We start from the raw sequence: 26589 nt of genomic DNA on the forward strand, positions 1-26589 counted from the left end.
AGGGATAAACTTCTCTTAAAATAGCTAATGTAAATCAAAGAAATGACACTCTTAATGAAGGAAAGATACTTAACTTGGTAAAATTTTTGGTAGAGTTTGAAACAAATAGAAAACTTAACTAAGATTAGCAATTCAAAAAGTAAAGCAAAAAAAATGGTTAAATTTGGATTTTCGCATACAACAAGCTACCAATATGACCTTTAAATCTTCCAATATGGTTATCTCTCTCTAGCATGATTGGATTGAGAAAAGGTTTATTGGGATAGAAATTAGACTCACAAAGAGTTTTCTTGAGATAGAATTCTCTACGTAAATTCTCAGTCGTTTTGGTACAAATTATTAAAAAAGTTGAGGTCTTTTGCTGTTACTCGAAAGTTTTCAGTTGTTTGACCTTTGTTGCTTTAGATGTCAATTTCTCATTATAGAAAAATCTATTGCAAAAAAAGGGGGGGTAGGGCTTGAAGATCTTTTCAACAATATATAATTTTCTTTATGAAAATTATGGTAACATAGTAAAATTTCAAGAAAAACAAGAATTGGGAAAGAAGAAGATTAAAGGGAAAAATGAAAAGCTCCTTTTTTTCTTTTTCTTCTTCTTCTTGTTCCTCCCTTTTCCATGACAGGGTCTTTACTTGTTTTGGTACTATGTTGATTTCTATGACCATCACATGAATACAAAAGATCTCAAGAAATGAGAGAAGAGAAGAAAGAGAGAAAAAGCAGAGAAGAGCTAGTGGTTCCATATGCCCATTGCACTATAATTATAGTTATAAAAAAATGTTTATAATATCAATAGTACCTATAAGGTAACAACTCTTAAGAAAAAAATGACATAAAAGGAGATACACCAACTTGTATCTTATTGAAGAGTTATCCTATTTAGCATAATGCTACCCTACACAAACGGGTCTCTTAACAATATATAAAGCTAAGCATGGGTTTCAACCAAGTCATTTGATCCCAAAATTAAAGACCCATCAAAATTAATTTGCCATCAAATCATGCTCATGAACATGTTGAGGGGATATAGCCTAGATGAAGGTGCATGTATATGTTCAGCTCATTAGGGACAAGAGTATTCGTCCAAATGGTGAGTGAAAAAGACGGACACAACAACTACGTGTAGAGGATAGCATCTGAATTGGTATGATAAAATATAGCGAGAATCCACCACTGACTAATCTAGCTTGTCACCAGCAGCTTCTCCTTAAATATGAGTTGTAAAAACCATTGGATCTTCCGTCAGCATTTCACCATTTGAGCGGGCACAAAGATTTCAGCTCAAATACGATTTATACGTCAAAATTAATTCTGGCTGATTTAATTGCTCCCCCACTCCTTTACAAAAAAAAACAAAAAAAAAAAAAAAAAGAGTTTGAGAACCACTTCATAGGTGATGTACATAATTAACTTTAAAACCCATCACAGTTAACCGCCCATTACAGGCCCTTTTTTTTTTTAATTTCAGGCAAACAACAGAAAGAGAGCATCACGGCTTAAATTCCTATACATGCTATGGTGATAAAATCGAATCCTCTGATGGATCATATACATTCTCCCATCATTAATGTTAGAGACACCAATTGCAAACACCACTAGAACCTCTTTCCCCACTTTGGAATATAAAAAGTACGCAAAGGATCCTCCATGCCTGCCTCAACCGAAGGGGAAACAATAAGACAGAAATGCTCCTAGTTGGCTCCTCTTTCTATTTACCAAAATCTTAAAGAGTTATAATGTGAGATGGCCCAGTTAGTCTCCCTTCTTCAGTGGATTCTTAAGTGCCTTTCTCTCTCAGATGATCAAGTCACCCGGAATCTCCTTTTAGTGCCTTACTTTATTTTATACTGAAGTCACCCGGAACCTCTTCGACTTTGTTCTGCTTAGCAGCTGGGACAATGGTCTCACCTGAGCTAATTTCAGAAGATTCATGTATAGACATTTTCTGCTTGGTACCTACCACCTGTTGGCAACTCTCGTCTATGATTTTTTCGCTACTCTGGTTGTTCTCACTCCCAGCCTGGGCATTTTCTGACCCTTCCACTTTGGCTCCAAAACTAGTTACATCAGACGATTGTGCAGCAGAGTCCTCCTTATCTAATGGGCATTTAAGCTTATCAATACCAGACTTGCACTGCTTCTCAAACATAATCTGGAGATACCTTCCTTGCTCTTCTATTCGCAGCTGCAGGTTTCTCTGTATCTGCTCAGACAAAACAAAAACAGGATTATGCTTGCGAACAAAACTCATACATCAATAACATCTTTCTTCTCGAAAAGTTAAATAACATCTTTAAGGAACAGAGATAATATATAGATATAGCATTACTAAAACAAATATTGTGACCTATGATCAAAATGTTTAATTGACAGTTCACGGTGCATTACACTATAACTTCCCAGTTAACAGAATAAGGCAAGCCAACAAGAAACTGAAGGCCTTTAAGAGTATCAATTACTATTTTGACAAAATTGGCAATGTAGTTTAACGTCATTTGGCTTTTGAACAAGTGTTTTCTTTCATCAGGTTAAGAAACAAATACTCAATAACAATTTAAAGCTACGATATGATTCTTGCCTCTAGTTGTTCATGTAACCGTTTCTGGACTTCCATTTGGAGCCGCAATGCTTCAGTAATTTCCATACCCCTGATAAAACAGAAGAAACTCAGTCAGTACAAGCATAATGTATTTTACTGAAAAAATGGAGTCTAGAAGAATAGAAAAAAGTGCCTTGCATAGCTTATGTGTGTTAATAACCAAGTCAAAAGTCAAACTCTGAAACCTTGCATAATTAATCCTTTACAAAAGGTCAAATACAGCAGAAGAGGCGTTGACTATTTTTGAACTTGATTGTTTAAATCCAACTAGCAGTATGCAGTGCATAAAATATTGACAAGCATTGACTTACGTTTTAAGATCTAGTGATGAAATCTCATCCAGGGTATTCATCTTCCTCTCTGAAGCCCCTGGAACACGAGGAGATGTTTTAACAACAAAGTTAATGCTTGAGAGCATTGCCACATAGTTACCAAATATTAAACATGCTAGTTACCTTCAGAGGAATCTGGTCTATACCTGGCTGTCCTATATTTCTGCAACCCAAGCAACAAGTGAGACTATCAGAAGAAGAAATATTGGTTTTCTAACAGAACCAAAGAATAGATGAAAACATTCATATGGACCTGCAAGTGGCTCTTCACATGATAAATTGTTAATCCCTCAACTTTCATGAGCTTCAGCACGCCTTTCGGAGTAGCTCCTATTAACCAAAAATTTCTACCAAAATGAACAAAGAATTTCCCATGAAAAAAAATAACTCAGACAAAGAGTACTGTAGAAAGTCACTCACTTTCACTGCCACCAAGCTTATTCACAGCTTCCACAAAACGTACATGCAGTTCTGGGGTCCACCTCATACGAGGCCTGGTTGGGGCACTGTTCACTAAAGGTGATGTATTAGGCAGGGAACCAGAACTAATGGGGATTGGCTGATGAATTTCTTGAGTGTTTGTGGAGAAATCAGTAGATGGCTTGGGTCCCTGATCTGAAGCCTACATATAAATGTTGAGAATTAACATCAAGTTTGTGTGAGGAACCACAGAGAAAAGCATGAACCTACATGTTAAGAGAGAGAGCTTGATTAAATTCTCCAGTGAGTACTTAAATGACACGTGTTACAATTGCAAGCAAACCTGAACCTCTCCATTGAAAAGAGTCCAGCCATGAAAGACCATGATTTAAAAAAGTAATCAGTGCTTGAAGGCCTCCACATAGGTAGGTAAGTGAAATTTTATTAATGATTGAGTTATGAGTCCATCAATGAAATGGTAAAGTTTGACCAGAGGGTGAGATTTTGAACCAAGGCCCATTGATGGAGGCACCCAATGATTAGTGAGGTTTAGCTGCCGGCACAGCAAATAGAGCAGCTGATACACCTGATGATACGCAGACCAGGCCTAGACATCAGAAATATCATCAATTGGACAAACCTAAATTCCTCAGATCAATGACCTTCTTGGTAAGGAGTATAAGTTTCATGGTTAAAAGAAGAAGCTGTTACTCAAAGTCGGCAGTCTATCCAAGGGATGAATACTATGTACACAGGGGAACACAGATACAGGAGATGCCAATCAATTGGTAGATCCAGCTGCCCATGAACAGGAGCCATACATAGATCCTAGCACTAGGTACACTCAGAGGACTGAGTCAGCTCATTTCCTGAAACTATCAAATAAGAAAGTAACTGGAATATCCACCAGCTCGAGAGGATGTCACTTACTATTGGTTCCAGAGCAGTAGCATTTGTATCTGCAAGAAAGTCACACCAGTTATCATTATCAGTAATTAGCTGATCTTCCAATTCCTGCCAAGTGTTTCTTTTTGAAGGGTCACCAGGTATCATCCCACTACTTTGGATTAGATTTTGCTGGAAAGAGACTGGATTCTCAGGGAACTCAAGAAAGTTTTGAATTGCATTTGCAGACCAATCACTTGGTTCTTTTGGAAAACTACCACATGTGGCTGGTTGATACAGAGTCATCTGAGAGGAACTTGTTAAGGGCAAAGATTCTCCACTATTTGATGAGTGGGAAACAAAAGGGTAACTTTGAGACCTATCGTTGTGTACAATGGGAGAAAACTGAAGATCTGAAGAGAATCCTGAAACTGTTGAAAACAAGTGTCCAACAACTGAACTGTTTGAGAGTAATGGAGTTGGATGGGGGTTCATGGTTCTTAGTTCTCTTTCTATAGAAACCTGTTGGGAATCTGGTAATTTGGGGTGTTTTTGTTCAAGGGCAACTGGCAGAACTGGTAAGGATGATGACGTGACTCCAGAGACACCTATGTGAGAAAGCTCTTTCATTTCTGATCTATGCATTGATAGAGCAGGGCGTGCTTCCGTCTGTTTCCATTTAACAAATCAAACCCCAAATTAATCTACGTATCCACTCAACATGAAATCTGCAAAGGCTTCATCACTGTCAACTATTATCTGCAGAAAAAGAGAACACATCACTATAGGAAAAAAAATGGATGGACAAAGAAAAAAAGGTTAATTATGTTATGCAATGAAGTTAAAGCTGGCTAAAGAAAATTTTGCTAAAGAAACAGTGACAAGTTTAAACAGGGAGATTGTATGCCTAACTGCTATTGTCTCAAGTAAAAAGCTTGATCTGGTATCGTTCTTAATGGAGACAAGTCACCAATTTCATCTTGCATTCAAATTCTGGAACTAGCCAATAAAACTTCATCTAATTGATTAAAAAAAACTTTGTAACAAGAAATTTTTTTATATTCCTAAACTATATTATTTGATAGGATAACTGTGGACAAAGTGACATCACAGTCTTATTCACATAGAAATTAATTAGCACAGTACATGATGAAGGATGAGAGGGGAAGTAGCATCCCGTATGAGAATCATAAAGTGAGCTAGCAGGAATTTGACAATTTTTTTATTGTGGTCGTTTAGTAAACCATTGCGACAAATAGACATGTAGATTGATTGGAGAAAAGGGATCTGACAACCATGATGAGCAAATCCTTAGAAGCACCACCAACCATTGCGAGGACTATTAAAACAGTTCATTCTAGCATACCATGGAGTAAGTTTCATGCACAGTAAAGAAGTCAAAGAAACACAGTCAACAAGGTTTTGTCATGCAAAAAAATTTATAATTATGTAAAATCTTCAAATCAGAATCGGCAACAGTCACTGAAGGAGTAATAATAGTAGCAGGCAGCAGAAAACGACAAATTTTGGAAACAAAAATATTTATGGACTAGAAACTTTGTATCTTGAGCTTCCAAGCCTAGCTTTAACAGCAGTATATGACGAAACAACTTCCAAAAGTATATATTTATTTTCGAGAACGAATTCATATTTTGCCGAGTTGAGATTCAAAGTTGCTATGATGGAAGAAATTCCCAACTTTTTACACTTTCTGAAAATAGGCGGTGCATAAGAGGAGAATGAACCTTTGGTGTTCCTTCAAGTAGTAATAAAAAAATAAAAATAAAAATTTTGAAGCAAAACGAACAGCTAAAGAAAATAACTGTGAATCACATAACAATCCTGGGATTCACTGTCTGAGGTCACAATCTGCGTGGACACTTTTCATTGCTTATAATAGGAATTTTACCAACAAGACAACACGAAACATAGACCACCCAAGAAGCGAAACATAATAGTAAACACACGATGATTCCTATCCAAAAAAAAATTTTAAAAAAAAAAGTACAAAGAAACAAAAAAGAAACAAAACATCCTCCTGCAACAAAATTGTATCTTCATCTGTGCCTAATCGAGACATACATAATAAATCATCGACCCGAGAATAAAAAACCAAACTATATACATAAATACACGAAAAAGAACTATCAATAACGCAAAAGGGAATCCCTGATTAAATATAAGAACAAACATTTACGACATGACTTTTTCAAAAATTTGCAAAAATTATGGCGCAGCAAAGGCGAATATATTCTAAAAGTTTACCAAGAGCAGGGCGAAATCGCAGAGCGGAGCAGCAAGTAAGCGAGTATGTTTCAAAATCGTGTGCTGTTAGGGGCTTCTCTGCGGAGAGAGGGAGACGAATACAACAGAATAATCCGACATGAGTGGGGTTCTGAATTCCATCTGTGCCTCGACGAAAGCAAGTGCCCGATAACAGAGGGGGCGACGAGTGCGCCTCCGTCGCGTGTTGTAATGCGTTGCACGGGGGAAAAGTACGTGGGTCATACGGACGCTATTTTGACGCAAAATTGAATTATTCGCAGTTTTCCGATAAAAGCGCTACTTTACGCGGGACTTTACGATTCGGCTGACTCAGTGAGTCTCTGGGACGGCAAGAAGAAAGAACACGTTTTTTACTGTAATTGGAACATCGATTTGGATCTCCGATTAGACCGCCGATAATTTTCAATCCGATTCGAGACCTCGGGAAACTGAGTGGACCTATGGGCTAACTGCTGCGTGCGGCTGTAACGGTCCGGGTCTCGGGAAAGAGAGATACGTTGAGCACGGCGACTGAAGACTTTAGAATATCTTTCTTTTTCATTACGAGTCACCGATCACTAGCCAATTCGACTTGGTTAAACTTGATACTTCTCCTAGAATTATTTGCTGTTGATTGCTACTGTCTTATGTACCCTCTACTAACTAGACCACACAAGAGCGTGAAGTTCCTATATGTTTTATGACATCACCCTTCTTCTATGCCTTACCGTAAACGCCTATAAACATACATGAACAAATAAAAATAGAAAGTTTAAACCTTGGCACTAGAGGTGGGCATTTGGTCAGATTTTATAGGAACCTCGACTCAAAAAACCTAGATTTAGGTTTCTAATTTCATCACATGGGTCGGGGATGGTGCAGGCAAAAAAAAAAAACCATTGGGTTTCAGGTTAGGTATAGGTTTTCCTAAACCCGATCTAAATCCAACCCCAACCCGACTCACTTATAAGACAGAGATATAAAACAAGGTTACGACGGGATGGGTGGTGTTTAAGTCTGGTTTACGGGGATGGGGGGAAGGTAGGGTTACGAAGATTGTCATTGGGTTGGAACTGGGTTTGACGATTCAGATTTTTTTTTAGGTTTTTTTTCAGGTTTGGGTTTTAGGGTCGGGGATCTGGTTTAAGTTTGGGTTTTGATTAACCCGACCCCAACCCAACCCGTGCCCACCCCTACCTCGCTTCCCATGCGTTCTGCAACCATAAAGATATATTTAAACACTTGGGAAAGTAAAACACAATATATACCATCAATAAATACATGACATCTTGTTACGCCTCATTCAAACATAAACGATCAAAGACAGAAAAGACATAGTTTATCTCTTGCCATTTTCGTCTCCTCTCAAACGGCAATCTATTTGAAAAAAAACACGAAACTTTTGTTTACTTACATCCCACCATTGTAATAATGAAAAGGAGAATAGAAAAGAAAAAAAAATTGTGCCTTGTAGGAGAAGGAGAGCAAAGAAAAGTTCAATTTTCCTCAAAACTCCAAATTTTCATTGTTTCATTTATATTCTCCCCTTTTCTTTTATCAAATACATCATGTTGCTATAAGAACGAGAATGAAGGCAAAGACAAGAATGTGAAGGAGAATAGAAGAAAAAAAATTTTCTTTGTCATAACAAGAAGGAGACCCTCCATTTACATGTTTACTAGGTTTAATTTCTAATTTTTCCTTTTTTTTCCTCTACTCTTTTGAAGTTGAGAGACTTATCATGCATGTTACTTGGCTTTATTCGTAGTTGATGTGTTGTTGCACTTTGATTTTGTGTCATTCTTTTCATTGTTTAAACAAATGCAACTATAAAATCATTTGGATTCAGGCTCTAATTTACCTTGTATTATAGATATTTGATTTTGTTGATGTCTTGTGTCTTTTTCTTCTCCTTTCTTTACTTCTAACATCTCTCTCTCTCTCTTTCTATGGTTTTTCTTCCTCCACTTTTCCTCTTCATTCTCTCATTTATTTATTGTGACTTGTTAGTTGCCAATTTGACGGTTCCACTAGTCTTGATTCATGTATTTTCCTATTGTAGTTTTCTACAAGTCCATGACGGTCTAGGGAATTTGACGTAGATGGCACCTGGTCACCAACTTCTCTTACCCAAAGGTCATCAATTATCTCTAGCTCGAGCAATCAAATCCATTGATGATTGAGGCTACTAGAGTGATCCAGTATTAGGAGAGGGGGGGAGATAGGTCTCTCGCACTCTCTTCTCCCACTCGGCCTTCCTCCCTCGATTTTTTTTTCTTCTGCTCTCTTCTTCCTCTCGTCTTCATACTCCCTTCAGCTTCTTCTCCCTTTGTCGTCTTCGCATCTCTTCTCCCTTGATCATCGTCGCATCTCCTCTCCTTGTCTCTCTCGGCCTCCCTCTTCCTTCTCCCTCTCATTTCCTTCAAATGAAGAAAACATTGTCATAGTACCGCTTCCTCCTCACTCTCCTCCTCCATGCTTGCCCAATTCGTCTGAAGAAAGCGATCTGTGGCTGAATTCACTGAAGCCCAAGAAGCAATTGCACAACCGCTGAGCTCTGGGTTTTTGAAATTCAGATTTTGATATAATTTACAAGGGATTTTCTAGGACAATGGAAGCGCCAAAATACCCATTTTGTCATTGATTTCGCCTCTTTGGTCCCTCCTGTTTCATCGAGTCAGACTATACAATATAAGGTTCTTCTTCATTGGGGTTTTTCTTCCCATCTTTATAAACATTATTTGTTTTTAAAATATTGGGGGCGGGCATTGCATGAATCCTTTTCTCTAACTTATGATAAAAACGATTAGAAATAATTCATTAATACTCTATTCTATTTGAGTATATTATAAAAAATTATTCATTCTCTTGTTTACATCATATTTTTCATTTTAGGACACTAACACTGGAGTCTGTTTTCCCGCGCACTTGAACTTGTCTATACTAACACCCAACTTGAAGCTGAGAGAGAAAGGAGGGCAGCTTAGAGGATGGGGGGTCAACCTCCTTTTTCTTGTTATCATTGTGATTATTATTAGTAGTAGTAATTAATGACTATTTATTAGTACTAATTCTATTACTGTGACTTATTAGTAATAATTATATTACTATTATTATTAAGGACTTAGTTTATGAATCTTTAAGTTGTAGATTCTTTGTTTGAATAGGCATGTCACCATTTTATAGAACTACCTTGCTAGAACATAAACGAGATAAGGGAAATAATGATTTACAAAGATATATCTTCAAACTGATTTTTATGAAACTTGCATGTATCCATGTTGATTTAGTTTTTTAATTTTTTACTCAAAAAAAATTATTTTCCTACTAAAATAATTGTTTTGTTACTAAAATCACTATTTTTCCTACTAAAAGCATTGCTTTTCCATTATAATGCATGCTTATTTTTTTGTGGTTGGCTATTGTTGAACAATTCCCTATTCATCATACAAGCTTTCCTAAGATGTATGCAAAATTACAAGCTTGGTTACAGATTCAAAGAGTCAAAAATTTTCAAAGTTTTTTAGTTCTTGTTATTTCATTAGATCTAAGTTTTATTCTGTTTTATTGATTTTCTATGGTTGGTGGGATTCAGTGTTCCTAAAGACAAATTATTTTCCTATTTAGATATGATATTCAAGTTTATATTTTGGTTGTTCAACTCCAACTTTTTGCAAGGATTTTTGTGATCATGTTATATGTTGTCATTTCAATCTACATTTAGGCTCTATTCTAAAATTTATACTTTTTTTTAATAATTATGTGAGCCATGCAACATTTAATTTAAACTGATTTGGTTTATGTTTGTTGTTTGTAGGCCCAAATATTAAAAATGACACTATGTTATGGTCCCTAGCCATGGATCGAGTAACTCGGCGTGAGATTTGTGAATCCAACACTGTAATAGAGCTGCTGCTCTCGGTAAGGATGAAAAGGAGTTTCTTTTTCTTAGTTGTTCTCGGTAAGACTGAAAAGGAGTTTCCTTTTCTTGGTTTTCCTCGGTAAGGGATGAGAACCCTTGCTGTTCTCAGCCAGAAAGGGTTTGAACCCTTGGCTGCTCACGACTTAGAGGGTAAGGACCCTATTTGCAAGGTGTTGATGCTTATGTATGAGGGATTAGGAGTTCCTAATTCTGCCTTGCTCGATTAGAGGCTAAGGCATCTCTTTATAGGTTGGTCTTGGGTTGGGGATTGGGGAAACCCCTACTCTTGCTCGGAATGAAGGAGAGAAGCTCCCTCTTGCTGCTGTGACCGTAGGAAAGGCTACAGCCTCTAATGGAACTCAGAAACAGTAATTCAATCCTTCCCCCTTGGCTTAGGTAAGATCAATGCAAACCAGAATTCAAAAGAGAGAATAAGCCCAAAATCAAGAGAGAACATGTTGTGGACTCAATAGCACACCGAGTCACACAACGAAGAAGACAACAACAACTCACTCAATAGGATTTAATTCTTATATTTCTTTGAGTAGGATTTATTTCTTATATTTTTTTAAGTAGGAGTTATTTCTAATTACTTTATATGTAAGGGCATTATGGGAAATTATTGTAACCCTAAACCTAAAACTCCTTGACGTGACCTATTTAAGGGAAATGTATGAATGAAATAGGTAAGCTTTGAGATTTTAGAATAACCTAGTCTAAACAGGTTGAGATCACCTCTTGATCTCGAGTTTAGGGTTTACTCCAAAAATCCAACCTATCATTCACCCCCCATTGCCATCCATATTCACCCAAATTCATCCTTCATCATCCATACTAAGAAGAGGAGCTTGCCCCTTTTCCAAGCCCAAAGAGAGGGTACTCCCTCTTTATCAACGTCAGCCACCATCAAGGGGTCTAACCCTCTTGACGAGCAGCAATTGGGGGAGTTTTCTGGTCATTCACGTAAGGAGATTAATTGTTGTTCCTAAGCTTGGAGCCAGCAAGGAAAGAGAGGGTAATCATTCATGCACGTGGGCCGAGGCTTCCTACAAGCCAGGTGTACATAGCTTGACTTGCTACAACCAAATCAGGTTTGAAACCCTGATTTCCGTGAGAAGAAAAAGGTATTCTCCTTACTTTATTTTGGTCAACATTGATGGCTTAATTTCATATATTTAACAATCAAGATATTGTATCTATCAAGTCTTGTGCACGTGAGAGAAAACCAGCAAGGAAGATTTTTGTTTACCCTCATACCGAGTCCAGCAACTCGGTACCAATGCTGGATTCACAAATCCCACGCCGTGTTACACGATCCATGACTCGGGACCGTAACAGAACAATACCTGGAGCTCGTCAAGGAGACCTCCCAAACCCTAGAGCTCATCAAGGAGAACTCCAAACCCTGTTTAACCTAATTCAATACTTGTCTCTTCTATTTCTCTACCCTCTAAATAGGGTTTCACGTCATTAGAGTTTTAGGGCTTAATTTGATAATTCTGCCCCTGCGACCTGGATCCTTACATACTTAATGAAAAAATATACTTAAAGTAATATAAAATATAAAATTTAAAAGTAATTAACTCAGTAGGTCATTGTTGCCTCCTTTGGGTGACTCGATGAGCTATTGAGTCCTCAACATCTGCTCCCCATGGAGAAAGAGCTTGTCCTCGAGATCATAAGTTGGGTAGACCTTTTTGAAGTTGGCCAGTTGTTCCCATGTAGCAGCCTCTTGTTCGGTGTCCTTCCATTGTACTAGAATCTCCAATTGGTCATTAATATGACGGGCACACAATATTGTAGTTGGAGTAAGAATAACCCGTCCATTGTCCACTGGAGGAAGGGACAGGATTGACGAAGGAGGTGGACCCTTAAAGGGTTTAAGTAAGGAGACATGGAACACATCATGAAGTTTAGCCATTGCAAGAAGTTTCAATTGATAGGCGACTGGCCCAATGCGTCGAATAATAGAGAAAGGCCCAAAGTACTTTGGAGAAAGTTTATGACGGTGGTGACCCGCTAGTGAGTGTTGCCGGTAAGGATGGAGTCATAACCAGACATAGTCCCCTTCCTTGTATGTGATATCCTGGTGTCCCTTGTCGTAGAAGTCCTTCATACGAACTTGTGCTTTGAGGAGGCGATCCGAAATATTCTATAGCTCCTAGTCCCGTTCTATGAGTGCTTGATCAATAGAGTCCACGCGGGTGGAGCCTGGAGTATACGAGAGAAGCCGAGGAGGATCTCTACCATATAGAACGTTGAAGGGAGTAGATTGTAAAGCGGTGTGGAAGGAAGTGTTGTAACAATATTCTGCCCACGGTAGCCATTGAACCCAGTTTTTAAGATGATCTCCCTCTAGACATCAGAGATACATTTCCACAATTTGGTTAATTGCCTCTGTTTGGCCGTCTATTTGAGGATGATATGATGATGAGAACTTCAACTTGGTACTGCATAGATGAAATAGTTCACACCAAAAAGTACTGGTAAAGACCACATCACGATCTTTGACAATCTATTCGGGAATACCATGTAAATGAACAATATGCTCGAGAAATATCTGAGCCACTCTGGATGTTGTATATGGGTGTGCCATGGAGATAAAGTGAGCATACTTGGAGAATCGATCCCCCACGACAAATAATATCGACTTGCCTGAAGATTGTGGAAGACCTTCGACGAAGTTCATAGAAATATCGGCCCACACCTGCTTAGGAAGTGTCAAAGGCTGTAAAAGACCTGTGGGACTTAGGTGTTCGGCCTTGTTGCATTGACACGTCGGACAAGATGTTACATATACTGCAATGGAGGTCTTCATAGCCTGCCAATAGAAATCAGCTCGAATGTGATGCAATGTTTTCTGGATGCCTTCATGAGTGTTGTCATGGTATGCAAAGATGATGGCTGAAACCAAATCAGAAGTGTGTATGATATATAATCACATTTTGTAATAAATAAGAGAATCCTGAATGGTCCATCTAGAGTCCAGGGCCCCCTTTGTAATTTTCTTGTGCATATCGAGAAGAATCGGATTGCTAGCATTTTCCTCCTTGACCAAGTCTAAAAGAATAAAATGAGCCTGGCTGATAGCATATAGAAGCGGTAGAGTCTTCCAACGTCGTGACAAGGCATCAACCGCCTCGTTTAACCGGCCTACGCGGTATTCCACTATAAAGTCGAATCCCATCAATTTACTGATCCAGTGTTGTTGAGGAGAAGTCGTGAGTCGCTGCTCCAGTAAATATTTAGGTTGTAATGATTAGTAAGAATAAGATATGCACGACCGTAAAAGTATGGGAGCCAATGTTGGACAGCTTTGGCCAACCCGATTAACTCGCATTCATAGGTTGGCAATTTGTGGTGTCGTACTGCCAATTGTTGGCTGAAATTGTTGCTATAGAACGGCCTCAATGCCCCCATCTGATGCGTCACACTTGACCTCAAATAAATCATCAAAATTGGGAAGTTGCAGAACTGGTGCAGATGAAAGAGCTAATTTGAGATCTGAGAAGGACTGTGTGGCTTGATCATTCCAAATAAAGGAAATTTTTTAAAGAGATTTGTCAATGGTGCTGCTATCGGTCCATAGTTCTTGATAATTTTTCTGTGATATCCTGCCAATCCCAAAAACCCTCTCAAAGCTGAGGTATTCATAGGTTGTGGCCAATCTGTAATAGCTTGAATTTTCTCTGAATCAACTGTGAACCCATCATGGGAAATAATATGGCCGAGATAGGCCACATGTCATGTCGCAAATGAGCATTTTGATTTCTTTATATATAATTGATGGGCACATAATAGTTGAAATACCGATAGTAAATGCTCTAAATGTTGATGTCCAGAATGGCTGTAAATGAGTATGTCATCAAAGAAACAAGCACAAATTTGCGAAGATAGTTTTGGAATACCTCGTTCATTAACGTCTGGAATGTGGTTGGGGCATTGGATAACCCAAATGGTATGACCACAAATTCAAAGTGGCCGTGATGAGTATGGAAGGCAGTTTTATCGATGCCGTCTAGATGCATACGAACTTGATGAATATATAAGACCAGTGCAATTCATCTAAAAGCTCCTCCACCATAGGAATAGGGAACTTATCTTTGACAATTTGGGCATTCAAATCCCGATAGTCGACACAAAATCACCATGTACCATCATGTTTCTTAACGAGTAGGACTGGTGATAAAAATGGTGAAAGATTGTTGTGAATAAAGCCTTGTTGTAGCATGGTTTGGCACTGTCTTTCAATTTCATCTTTCTGGAGGTGTGGGTATCGATAAGGTCGAATGACTACCACTTTGGAACCCTATTTTAAACATATCTAATGGTCACAATGCCTCAAGGGAGCCAGCCCATAGGGCTCTTGGAATAAGTCCAAGAATTCATCCAGGAGATATTCTATATTGTTGTTTGTATTGTCCTGTGTGTGAATCGTATGAATGTGATGTGGCTTGTCCATATGACTGCCCTATAATAGTACTTGTTGTCCGCCTGTTTCAAAACTCATAGTTAAAGCAGTAAAATACCATAAAATAGGGCCTAATGTTTGCAGCCATTTAATACCCAATACCATATCGAACCCAACTAGAGGTATGACAAAAAATTCTGAATGAAATAAAGTCGTACCTTTTGAGAATTTTACTTTTTTGTTGATGTCATAGCTAGGAACTTTTTCTCCATTGGCAACTGAAACTGTTGCTATTGAGTGTGGAAGTATCTATAGTTGATGGTGTTGAGCAGCGGTCCAACTGAAAAAATTATCTGTACTTGCCGAATCCACAAGGCTGCCAAGGTCCTGGTCCATCACCCGAGTGCGGACTTGCATAGTTTTGGCGGATTTCTGTCCTGTAATGGCATGCAGAGAGATTTCTTGTGGATCCTCCTCAGTAGGATCATCAAGCTCTTATGTTTCTGTGATTTCATCGACCTCTAACCAGATTAACCTTTTACACTGATGGCCTGCTCTGTATGTTTCATCACAGTTGTAACATAAGTTCTTTGCCCTGCACTCAGCCATCTCCCCACTAGTTAATTTTTGAACAAACTGGGTGGGTGGGTTGTTGGGTTGTGTATCTTCTGTAGGAGCAATGCTGGTATGATTTCTGACCTGTGGCTCTACTGTAGAATCTATCTGAGTGTTAGTGTTGCGCCTCCCATTGCCAGCTATTGCCAGTGTTCCGGTCCCCTTGCCAAGCTGGTCTCTTGTTTTTCACTTTTTGTCGAAGCTCTAGTGTCTGAGCTAGATTCATTGCTCAAGCTAAGTCAAGAGGAATGTGGAGCTCCACCTCTAACCTTAATGACTCAGTAAGGCCTCCCGTAAATAAATTGACATGCTGGTCTACGCGAATCATCCAACTGGCTCATGCCAATTTTTCTTGAAGCTGTTTTTGATATAGTTCCACTGGGCCAGTTTGTCATAACGACACCAAATCTCCCAAGGGGTTACTGTGGGCTGGAGGACCGAATCGGATAGTGCATAACTCCTTAAACTCTTCCCAATCCAGCACCAACCTATCCAACTCTACTTGATGAAACCAGAGTTGTGCTTCATCGAGCATGTGGAAGGCGGCCAGTCCCACCTTATCAATATTTGATGTTCTCTGATGGGTAAAAAAAATTTCGGATCATCTGACCCATTGAAAGTAGGGAAGTCAAGTTTTGTATACCTTGGTACGGTGCCTCCTCCTTGGTTGAAATTTTTCGTCTGGCCAGGAAAGACAATGCGCCCTGTAAACTGGTCTCCCCCTCTATTGTACGAGTTGTCCTCTCCTCTCTCCTTCGGGGTTGAATTTCTTCCAACCGTAATATTTCCCATCATTCCATAAAGTCTATCAATCTGGAGATTAATATTTGGATTTTTTTTCCAACTTCTCCATGATTATGGCAAACTTTCTTTCATTCTCTGCTTGTTTTTCTTCCTGTGCATGTTACTCTCTGATCATCAACTCTTTTAACCCAACATTGATGGGCTCCCCTGTGTTACCCTGCTTTGATATCAAGTTGTTATGGTCCCTAGCCATGGATCAAGTAACTCGATGTGGGATTTGTGAATCCAGCACTGTAATAGACCTGTTGCTCTCGGTAAGGATGAAAAGGAGTTTATTTTTCTTAGATGTTCTCGGTAAGACTGAAAAGGAGTTTCCTTTTCTTGGTTTTCCTCGATAAGGGATGAAAACCCTTGTTGTTCTCGGCCAAAAATGGTTTGAACCATTGGCTGCTCACGGCTTGGAGGGTAAGGACCCTCTTTGCAAGGTGTTTGTTGGAAGATGGTCTCAAGTCCACAAGCTCAAGACTTGAAGCCCACACGTCAAAGGAGTGGTAAAGTGGTTATTTATGGTATGATCCATAAGGATGGCATGAAGACGTAAATACATTGTCTTAGTATGTCTTTTAATCTTTTGAGTTGTAACCCTAAGGGCTTTGTAACACTATAAATAAGAGCATTGGCTAAGAGGTAAGACGTTCAAGCCTTCCCCTCTCTTTGAGAAAACGTCCAGCCACCCTCTCTTCTCCCTTGACGCATTCTCTCCTTCCCTTAATCCAAACTCTCCTCTCTAACGTCCTTCTCCTTTCTCCCTCTTCTCTCTCTTCTCTCGTTCTTCTTCCATGTTAACCTATAGTCATTCTCATGGGGTCATAACTTTTACATGGTATCAGAGCTTGGTGTTAGGATCCCTATCCAAGTAGTTATGTCATCCATTAAAGAACTTGTGTATAGAAGGAGTTCTGCCATGAAGAGAGGTAAAATCGGTTTTTTTTTTCATATTCTCTCTTTACGTTTTCAATTTTTCCCTCTTCTTGAATTATTGATTCACATCAAGGCAAGATAATCTTCATAAGCATTGTGAAGATCTATCTTGTATGACTAAAAGGATAGTGTAGTCTTGATCATCTTGTACCAAAATTACATGATTAATCAATGATTATTTTTTTGGTTTGTTATTTGGATTCAGTTACCTTTATGTAACGGGAATCAAACATTGTTGATATGGGATTTCAGTATATATTTCTGTAAATTCTATAATCAAACGTTACTCATGGGAGTGTGTTATGTTGTTAGATGATCATTATACGTTTGATGGAATTCCAGCACTCACTTATCCCTATTATTTTTGCGTTTGAACTTCAACAATTAAATCTTTTTTATGTTGAAGTATTCCCATGAGTTGGAATTTATTTTGCTAAGAAATTTCTCTCGGTTTTCCAAGAAAGGCCTTGTCTAAAGTTGCTCTCGGTTTTGTGGTTGAGTTTGGATTAAGGATAAGAGTTACATCTATTCTCTTCTCTCTATTTTTTTGATAAATATAAGGGAAGTTGAGTAGTGGCTAGTTCTTGTTATCACTTGACAAAAGCACCAATTTTTCCATAATTTGGTGCTTATTCTCGTGAAAATATTCTCTACTTATTTTTTGGTGGCTAATTTGGTCTACGGGTACTTCAAATTACATTGTGTAATTGTTATTTGAGTGCCTTTGATAATTGACCTAGTTGATTTGCGTCAACATGGAGAGTGAACATACGAAGAGTGACATACTCCGAATTACTACAATTCCACTAAGAGGTCTTTCCAATTACCTCAGCTAGTCACAATCGGTATAGAGGGTCCTCATTACTCGTGACCTTCTTAGTCATGTTATCAAAATCCCTCTTCCGAATGATGAAGAAGATGAAGTCTACCGTAAATGGGTAAAAAACGATAACATGGTTATCAATTGGCTTATTAACGACATGGAAGAGCATGTCGCTAACAATGTGATCCACTTGGAAACTTCCAAGGATATTTGAGACACATGTGCTAAGCTCTATTCCAGTACCGCCACCTTGCAAAGAGTATATGATGTTTTCCAAAGTATGCTGGCTACCAAACAAGGAGATAATATTCATGAATTTCTAGCCCGATTTCGTGGCCTTCTCCAAGAATGGAAAATTGCTCAACCATACTCTACCGACATTGTTGTCCAAGAAAACAGCTCAAGGCTCCGGCAGCGGCTATTTACCTTACCAATATTAAGCCATGTCTAGAGGTGGCTAAGACTCAACTTCTTAATTCCTCTACCCTTCCCTCTTTTGATGACTTCTGTGCTACGTTGTTACAGATTCCTGGTCCATCTCCTCCTTATCTGATTGATGCTCCATCAGTTTTGTTCTCTGGTAATCGGGGTACATCATCCCCATTTCGAAGACGTGGTAAAAATACAAGAGGAGGCTACAATAGAGGTGGTCGAACGGGTTCGACCCATTCATGCACTGAGCCTCGATTGTGCACTAACTGTGGTGATCAAAATCACTTTGTGGATTCATGCTGGAAACTCCATGGCAAGCCTGGTTGGGCGACAGATAATCCAGCCTCAGTTAATGTTGAGAAAAAGAAGGATAGGGCTTATTCTCATTCCGGGAATGTGACTATTTCTGCAGAAGACAAGACTATGCTGCAATTCAAAAGTTGAAATCCTTATTTGATCAGTCTTTTACTCCACCAGGCCCTACTGCTGCCACTACCATTGCCTCAAGTATGCTTTCTTTGCTTCAACCCCTTCCTCTTGGATCACTGACTCCGGGGCTTCCGAACACTTATCAGGTAACAAACACATGCTTCATTCATTGTCTCCATGTCTTCCTCATAAATTTGTCACTATTGCTAATGGTTCCCAAACCAAGGTGCTTGACAAGGGTTCCTCCTCTCTTATCGCGTCTATTCCTCTCCAAGATGTGTTATTTGTTCCTTAATTTCCGTTAAATTTGCTCTCCGTTAGTCAATTAACCAAACAATTGAATTGTTCTGTCACCTTCTCATCATCTTCATATATATTTCAGGATCTAACTACATAACAAGTGATTGGTGGTGGCCATAAAAAAAGGGGGTTTATACTATTTTACTCTTCCACTAGTAGCTTCTATTTCATCCACTACATCCGATGCTCAACTGTGGCTCAACTGGCTTGGTCATCCATCTACTTTGCCACTTCGTTCTTTAGTTGATCTCTTAAATCTTTGTCTAATTTCAATTGTGAGGCATATCAATTAAGTAAGCATGTTAGGAGTACATATTCTCCTTGTCTTACAACTACTAGTACTGATCAATTGGAATTAATACATTTTGATGTATGGGGCCCTTTAAAGGTCTCTAACGTTTCTCAGGTTCAATATTTTATTACTTTTGTGGACGATTTTACCCGAATGACTTGGTTGTTTTTGTTTAAAGACATAAAAAATTATTTCTATTTTTAAAAACTTTCATGCAATAGTTAAGTCATTTTGGAAAAAAAATTCAAATCCTTAGATCCGATAATACGAAGGAATATTTGTCTAATGAGTTTAAATCGTTTTGTGAGGGTAATGGGCTTCTTCATCAAACATCATGTGCCTATACCCCTCAACAAAACGGTGTTGCTGAAAGAAAGAATCGTCACCTTCTTGAAGTTGCTCGGGGCCTCCTCTATTCCATGAAGGTATCCTACTTTTATTGGCCTCGTGTTACTCTTACATCATGTTTTCTTATCAATAGGTTACCTTCATCAGTACTTAGAAATCAAACTCCGTATTCTGTTTTGTTTCACGGTGAAGATCTATTTTCTCTTCCTCTTAAAGTTTTTTGTTGCACAACAATATTTTTCTCTTAATCTTATAGAAGAAAACAATGAAAAAGAGGTGTGGCCTTCTCCTTGCCTACTCAATATATGAAATTCTCACTCCTTTTTTTATTTTCAATTAGCCAACGAACAAGAAAAAACTATGCCTCCCTTTTTCTTCTTGATATTTGTTACATTCTGAAGAAAATAGTTGGTCAATACCTTTCCAATGTTGGTTAATGCACCTAACATGTGACATGTGATAAGTTATAAAAGGATAGTGGACAAGCAGGATAGTGAAATTGGATTATGGATTGTGAGATAATGTTAGGAATTTTAACTTTATCTTTAAATATTTTTAGGCAATTGGATAATCGGGTACAAAATAACCGTTATCCATATCTTTTAATTTATTAGTGGTAAATGGGTAAATAGATAAAATTATCTTAATCTTTAATCGAATAAGGATTTTTATTTAATATCTATTTTAAACTGGCAAAATATATGAATAATCAGGTAAATAGAATTACCACTAAGCCATTAAACAAGCTAACGTGCAAGGAAACGTGTGGACTGCGGATTCAGTCCACGGATCCATAACCGATCCGAATAAAAGTAAAAGGTGACAATTAGAAAATAAATTGTTTCCGACTCCTTTTAGCAAAGTGTGGGCTCTGGGCCTGGACAAAAGTAATAGATTCCTGACTGGGCCTATGCATATACCATTGGAATTGATCTCGGCTCGTCAGATTCAAGGTTGGGTAAGTACGTCATTTTATGAGAAGGCAAAGCATTCTTTGTAATTTGCCCATTTAAAAAAGTTGCGCTGTTCGAGAAACCCTAGGGAGGAAGTATAAAAGTGAAAGCCTTGTAACAAGAACGCTCGATCGTGAGGGCGCATTTTCCTGCGTAAACAATGTCGAAGAGAGGTAAGTTGTTTCCAACATTTCGCTTTAGGTTTTAAGCTTCTGGTTCTTGTTTAACAAATCTTTGATTCTAGCTTTGTCAAAAAATTGGACTTTGCTTGCTGGTTTGATCCCTAGTGGTTCACTGTTTCTTTAATTCCTGTTATGATCCCCGTATTCAAATCCATTAATCAGTAAGATAGAATAATATTTCAAAAGTAAATTTTTATCGATCTGGCGGATTTTTTTTGTTGAAGAGCAAAGTTGACATGAATGAGGAAAGAAGCTTTGTTTCATTTTGCTTCTACAAGCGAATAGTAACGAGCCTGTCGTTAATGTAGTGGATTCTCTTTGTATATTGTGTTAGGTCGCGGAGGAAGCGCCGGAAACAAATTTCGGATGTCACTGGGTCTTCCGGTGGCAGCGACTGTGAACTGTGCTGACAACACAGGAGCTAAGAATCTCTACATTATTTCCGTGAAGGGGATCAAGGGTCGCCTCAACCGTCTCCCATCTGCCTGTGTTGGAGACATGGTTATGGCTACCGTGAAGAAAGGAAAGCCCGATCTCCGTAAGAAGGTCATGCCTGCTGTCATTGTCCGCCAGCGCAAGCCCTGGCGCCGAAAGGACGGTGTCTTCATGTACTTCGAAGGTAGGCGCTTTTATTGTTTACTGTATTTAGTGCTATTTTATCTTCTTTTTTTTGTATGGAAACTTTTCTTTGTGGGAGTAGGGTTATTGGACCATGAATTTGCTTCTTTACTGGATGAGCAATCTTTGTTTTAGTCGATTTGTCCACAGCGAGATGCATGCATTGGATGTCGTTATATACATCATGATGTCTCTTGGTAAACATTTCAAAATAAATCATCACCTATTACATGAATGAGCTGTAAAGTACTGCTTGATGCTTTAAGGTTTCAAATTAATGCTTCCTGTTAAATTTCTTGGGATGCCAACTTCTCTCACTGTAAAGTCGTTAAGTGTCTGGGTAATATAGATGGAATCCTCTACCTAGTTTTAAAGGTATCAGGGTCATCAACATAGTAACCTGTGTCATATGGAAAGTATCTGGCCTTGATGCCTATATGTCTGTCACTTTCAAAGTGAATGCTCACAGTCCGGTTGTGAAGTTGAATTCTTATACAGGCCCTATTGGTTAATGGTATCAAGTCACAGAATTTAAAGACTCAAGACTACTATTCTGGGACTTATGGTGTGTTTATGTCAGTAAAAAAATATAGGAAAGAGGTGAAAATGGAAAGATATCTGATCACAAACCAGTTCGTTGGGATGTACAAATTTTTATTCCAATCCTTCTTGTCTCACAAAAAAGTTAAAAAGGATAAAAAAATGAGTTTGCTCCGATAAGCAATGAGAGAAAAACTAAACAGTAAATGCTCAAATATAAAAAAAAAATTGGTAAAAGAGAATTTATTTTTCTGTAGGAATTTTTTTTTGCGAGGTTGGGTCTAAGGCCTATTCCAAAATGACTAGCCAACGTAGGAAACTTTTTTTCCAACTAATAAACTCAAGATTTTTGTAGTCATTAATCCATGTGGGATTATTATTTAACACTCCCTTTCACGTGTAAGCCATCTTTTGTGGCTGTACGAGTGGATAATTTAGGTGTAGGCCCTCTTTTGTGGCTCTACAAGTGGATGGTTTTAGCTGTAGGCCTTCTTTTGTGGCTCTACAAGTTGATAGTTTAGGTATAAGCCCTCTTTTTCTGGCTCTACAAGTAGATAGTTTAGGTGTAGGCCCTCTTTTGTGGTTCTACACGTAAATAGTTTACGTGTTAGCCATCTTTTGTGGCTTTACAAATTGATAGTTTAGGTGACTTTTTTTTGTCGCTATACATATGAGTATCTGTTCTGATACTATGTGAAGTTGGATCTAAGGCCCATCTCAAAATGATTAGCCAACTTAGGAAACCTATTTCCCAACTAATAAGCTCAAGATTTTTGTACTCACTAATCCATGTAGGACTATTCTTTAACATTTTCAATAAAAAAATCTAGTAACTTTTTGTAATTTCGATTTCCTATGACAACACATAGTTTCTGACTTTTGTGTTTTCTACCTTGATGTTCACTTGTTTTTTACTAGCCATGCCCTGTATTTATCATTTGTTTGCAAATGTTTTCTGCTGAAGGGCCATGAGTATGGACAAGATAGTTAATATTCCAAACATCAATTGAATTACCTTAAAAATGACATTCTTGACTAAGCTTTAATGTGTTCGTTATCTGCAGATAATGCTGGTGTAATAGTGAATCCAAAGGGAGAAATGAAAGGTACTGCCCCTTCCAAAAGTTTTAAGAGTGACCTTTTAGTCGTTTTAACACTGCATTGTGTAAAAACCAATAAAACCCCAGTTGCGTTAAGCCTAACACCAGTTTCCTTTTGATGTGTTTGTATGGTTTTCAGGGTCAGCCATTACAGGGCCAATTGGAAAGGAATGTGCTGATTTGTGGCCGAGGATTGCCAGTGCTGCCAATGCTATTGTCTGAGAGATATCATCATTCAAGAGTTAATTTTAGGATTCTTTTGAAGTTTTTTGTTTGACAAATGAGATGATTTAATCCAGTGGGATCATATTCTCATGAATTTTTGTTTTCTTTAGCTTTGCTTGTGATGAGGCAGTTGCAAGGTAAAAGTTGCAGCACAGTTGATTGTATCTCGTCTCTCCATGCGAGCATCACGTAATTTCCCTTCATCCTACATCTAGCAGGGGGGAAAAGAGAAGAACACGACTAAATTACTCAATTCTACTTGATGTGTCTGTAGCGTTGTTGCAAAGAAAAGCATTTCATGTAGAAGAGAACCGAGATCCACCACGAACTTTTGACTCGTGAATGGCTATCGTGGAAGGTATCTGTTATGGGTTTGCTCTTGAAGTGTATCAAATCGAGGTCGAAGCCTGTTTGAGTTTATACATGATTGGTTGAAGCTGTAGATTTACTGGAAGTCAGGTCCTGGGGGAGGGTTGCGAATTTGATTTGTCAGAAATCGGGTGTTGGGACCCGTGGAGGAGAGCATAGCTTACGCGTAAGCAGCATCTTGTTTTCCTGAAAATCCGAATGCATTGCATTGATTGACCAACTTGTTGCCAAGATCTTTGTTATCGGCGCCAAAATGTTAAAATTATTTCCTTGGGAGAGTCGCAAGTCCGACGTGAGGTGTCGACGTCAGCAAAGCGAATCAGTTCCCAAATTCCCTACTGCCCGCCAGTTCCTAAGCCTTCTGGAAGCAGAAAAAACATCGAAACAAATGTAACAGCAAAAGGGTTGGATTAAAATCCGTAAGACAAACCGATTTGGATCAACAAAATTCGATTCAATCTGTAAATAAATGGATTGTAGTATTGAGTAAAAAATATATCTTCGCTTAATGTGCATCACTATATAGTAATGTCAAAAATACAAAACTGTATCTAAAATCAATCCAATCCGTAAATTAAACTGGATTGAATTGGATTTAAATACAAAACTTTATCTAAAATCAACTCAATCCGTAAATTAAATTGGATTGAATTGGATTTAAAACGTGTTGGAAGATATGACATAATTAGGGAGGTATTGATGTAATTAGTTTACGATTTATGTCTCTTAATTATTCTTATTAGGGTGAAAGGTATTCTTGTAATATTAATACTTTTGATATCTATAATTACAATTTAAGGCGGAGGGTTTGGACAAATTTATTATTTTAATCTTCCTTTTCTTTTCTCCAATTCATTATTCTTCCTCCTAAAACTTTCTTTTCACAACTTCTTTTCATTCCTTAATCTTTTTCTACTGTGATTATATAGAAGTTTTTGTTTTTCTCGAAGTCTTTTTTTTTTTCCAATTCATGTCTTTCTTTGGATTTTTAACTCTCTTAAACGTATGTTTTATATATCAAATTATATATCTCTGGAAAGATATTTGAGTCTAATTTCCAATTCAAAAAGAATCGTTGAGATCAATTTTTTCTAGAAAGAGAAATCTACATCTGAAGAAGCAAAAGTCAAGGAGCAGAAAAGTTTCGTACATTAGCAGAAAGACTCAACTTTCGAGTTATTTTATGCCATAGAAAATGAGAACTATATATCAAAAGAAAGACCTGTAAGTCGATTTTCTTACCTATTTAACCAATTCTCAATTTGATTTTCTTTATATGGAGATATCGATCTCAAAAAAATCAATGATCATGTTGGCCAAATGAGAAAGAATACTTAGTTCGGCCAGATTACAATGTCCAAATTCCTATCCGATTATTTATCTCAAAATAAGTATATTTATAAAGAGAAGTTATACTTGGATAAAAGGTATTTAAGTCTATTTTTTTAAGGAGAAAATTTCATTTCAATCTTATCTATATTTAAGGAGATATTTGCATTGGAAGAATCAAAGTTCATGTTGGTATCCTATTGCATGTGAATATCCAAATTTAAGCCAATTTTTTTGCTACATTTTTTGAGTTGCGGTTATTGATCAACAATGTCAGAAAAATATCTAATGATCTACCCTTGGAAAGTTTCTATTTGTTAACTAACAATATCTGGAATGAATCTTTAGAAGATCATCATATTTTCAAAAAATTTCTTGATTTATTTGTCAAATAAAATAAGTGTTCTTGTTCTGAATTATGAACCTTTTTTGCCAGCTACGAATTTTGTGAAATTTTGTTTGTGATTTGGAAACATTATAAGAATCTAATTTGATATCCTTGAGTATTAAAACAAGGAAAGATTGATTTTTTGGTAAGTGGTGTCATAATACAAGGGCAAGTTTCCTTATTTATATTTGGATCTGATTGATTTTATGAAAAAAAATTCTCAAGATCATGATTTAGTGGATAATTTGATTATCATTCTTTTGATTAAAAAATATGATTTTTGTCCAGCCAAGACTTTCCTTAATTAAGTGCATGATTAATTAACTAAAGTCAATAATTGAGTTTAAGTTGAAATTGAAAGATTGGGCTCAAATTCTTCCTTGAGCCGAGTTGGTTCAAGTTGTCACTTACTTGGGCTCTTTGATTTGGTTTGTTTCTTCTTAAACAAATTATCCCAATTGATATTTGAGATATTGTGAAGTTAATACTACTAGCCTCCTTAATTAGTGGATGAAAAATTGATCTAAACACATCATAAACTTGGACTAACTCAATTTGCAAAGGAAGGACATCTCGAGCTAAGTTTAGTGATAAGGTGATTCACAAATATTTTTGGTGAGCTTGTACTTAATTTATTCTTTTTTGAGTTGATTATTATCCCTTGTTAGTCCTAAGAGGATCAATAGCTCTCGGCTTGAAGTTTAACAAGGGTTGGAAATTACTTCCTTACTTCATCATTTACAAGCAATTTATTACTCGGTTCCAACTTATTATTTGCACACATTCTCCTTATTCAATGATGAACTTGCTACAGATTATTTTATGTGTCTTTATTAATGACTTTCATTGGTACATTTATTATTTGGGCATTGGCCTTATCCGCTGCTGTTATTGAAGGACTCTTCGGTTGCTAACTATTGTCAGCATTGGTTCGTTTGATGCATAATTTGAATTTCTTAAGAAAATAAAACACATGGTGGCCTCAACATCTTATCTTCTTCATTACTCATTACCCTCTTATTTGGTAGTTTTCTCCTATCATCCTTTATTTGGCTCTCACTTAACCCTTTGGCCAAACCTTTTGAAG

The 26589-nt window shown here is 37.6% G+C and overlaps 2 protein-coding genes across 2 annotated transcripts; one reads left to right on the forward strand and one right to left on the reverse strand.

Moving 5' to 3' along the window:
• Nucleotides 1-1424: 1424 nt before the first annotated feature.
• On the reverse strand, nt 1425-6661 carry LOC137962903 (protein PHOSPHATE STARVATION RESPONSE 2-like). The gene is made up of 8 exons (XM_068810029.1): nt 6502-6661; nt 4282-4995; nt 3352-3553; nt 3185-3261; nt 3055-3094; nt 2911-2968; nt 2579-2648; nt 1425-2203 (listed from the first exon to the last, which is right to left on the reverse strand). The coding sequence occupies exons 2-8, from the start codon at nt 4879-4881 to the stop codon at nt 1838-1840; spliced, it is 1413 nt and encodes a 470-aa protein (XP_068666130.1). The 5' UTR covers nt 4882-4995; nt 6502-6661; the 3' UTR covers nt 1425-1837.
• A 14185-nt stretch (nt 6662-20846) lies between these two features.
• Nucleotides 20847-23580, forward strand: LOC137962427 (large ribosomal subunit protein uL14). Its single transcript, XM_068809281.1, has 4 exons — nt 20847-20924; nt 21268-21552; nt 23156-23197; nt 23331-23580. The coding sequence occupies exons 1-4, from the start codon at nt 20912-20914 to the stop codon at nt 23411-23413; spliced, it is 423 nt and encodes a 140-aa protein (XP_068665382.1). The 5' UTR covers nt 20847-20911; the 3' UTR covers nt 23414-23580.
• The last annotated feature ends 3009 nt before the right edge of the window (nt 23581-26589 follow it).

Source organism: Aristolochia californica, unplaced genomic scaffold, assembly GCF_029961685.1.
Source record: "Aristolochia californica isolate CCGP_79_NKW_82.1479 unplaced genomic scaffold, dmAriCali1.0.hap1 SCAF_4, whole genome shotgun sequence".
NCBI lineage: Eukaryota > Viridiplantae > Streptophyta > Magnoliopsida > Piperales > Aristolochiaceae > Aristolochia > Aristolochia californica.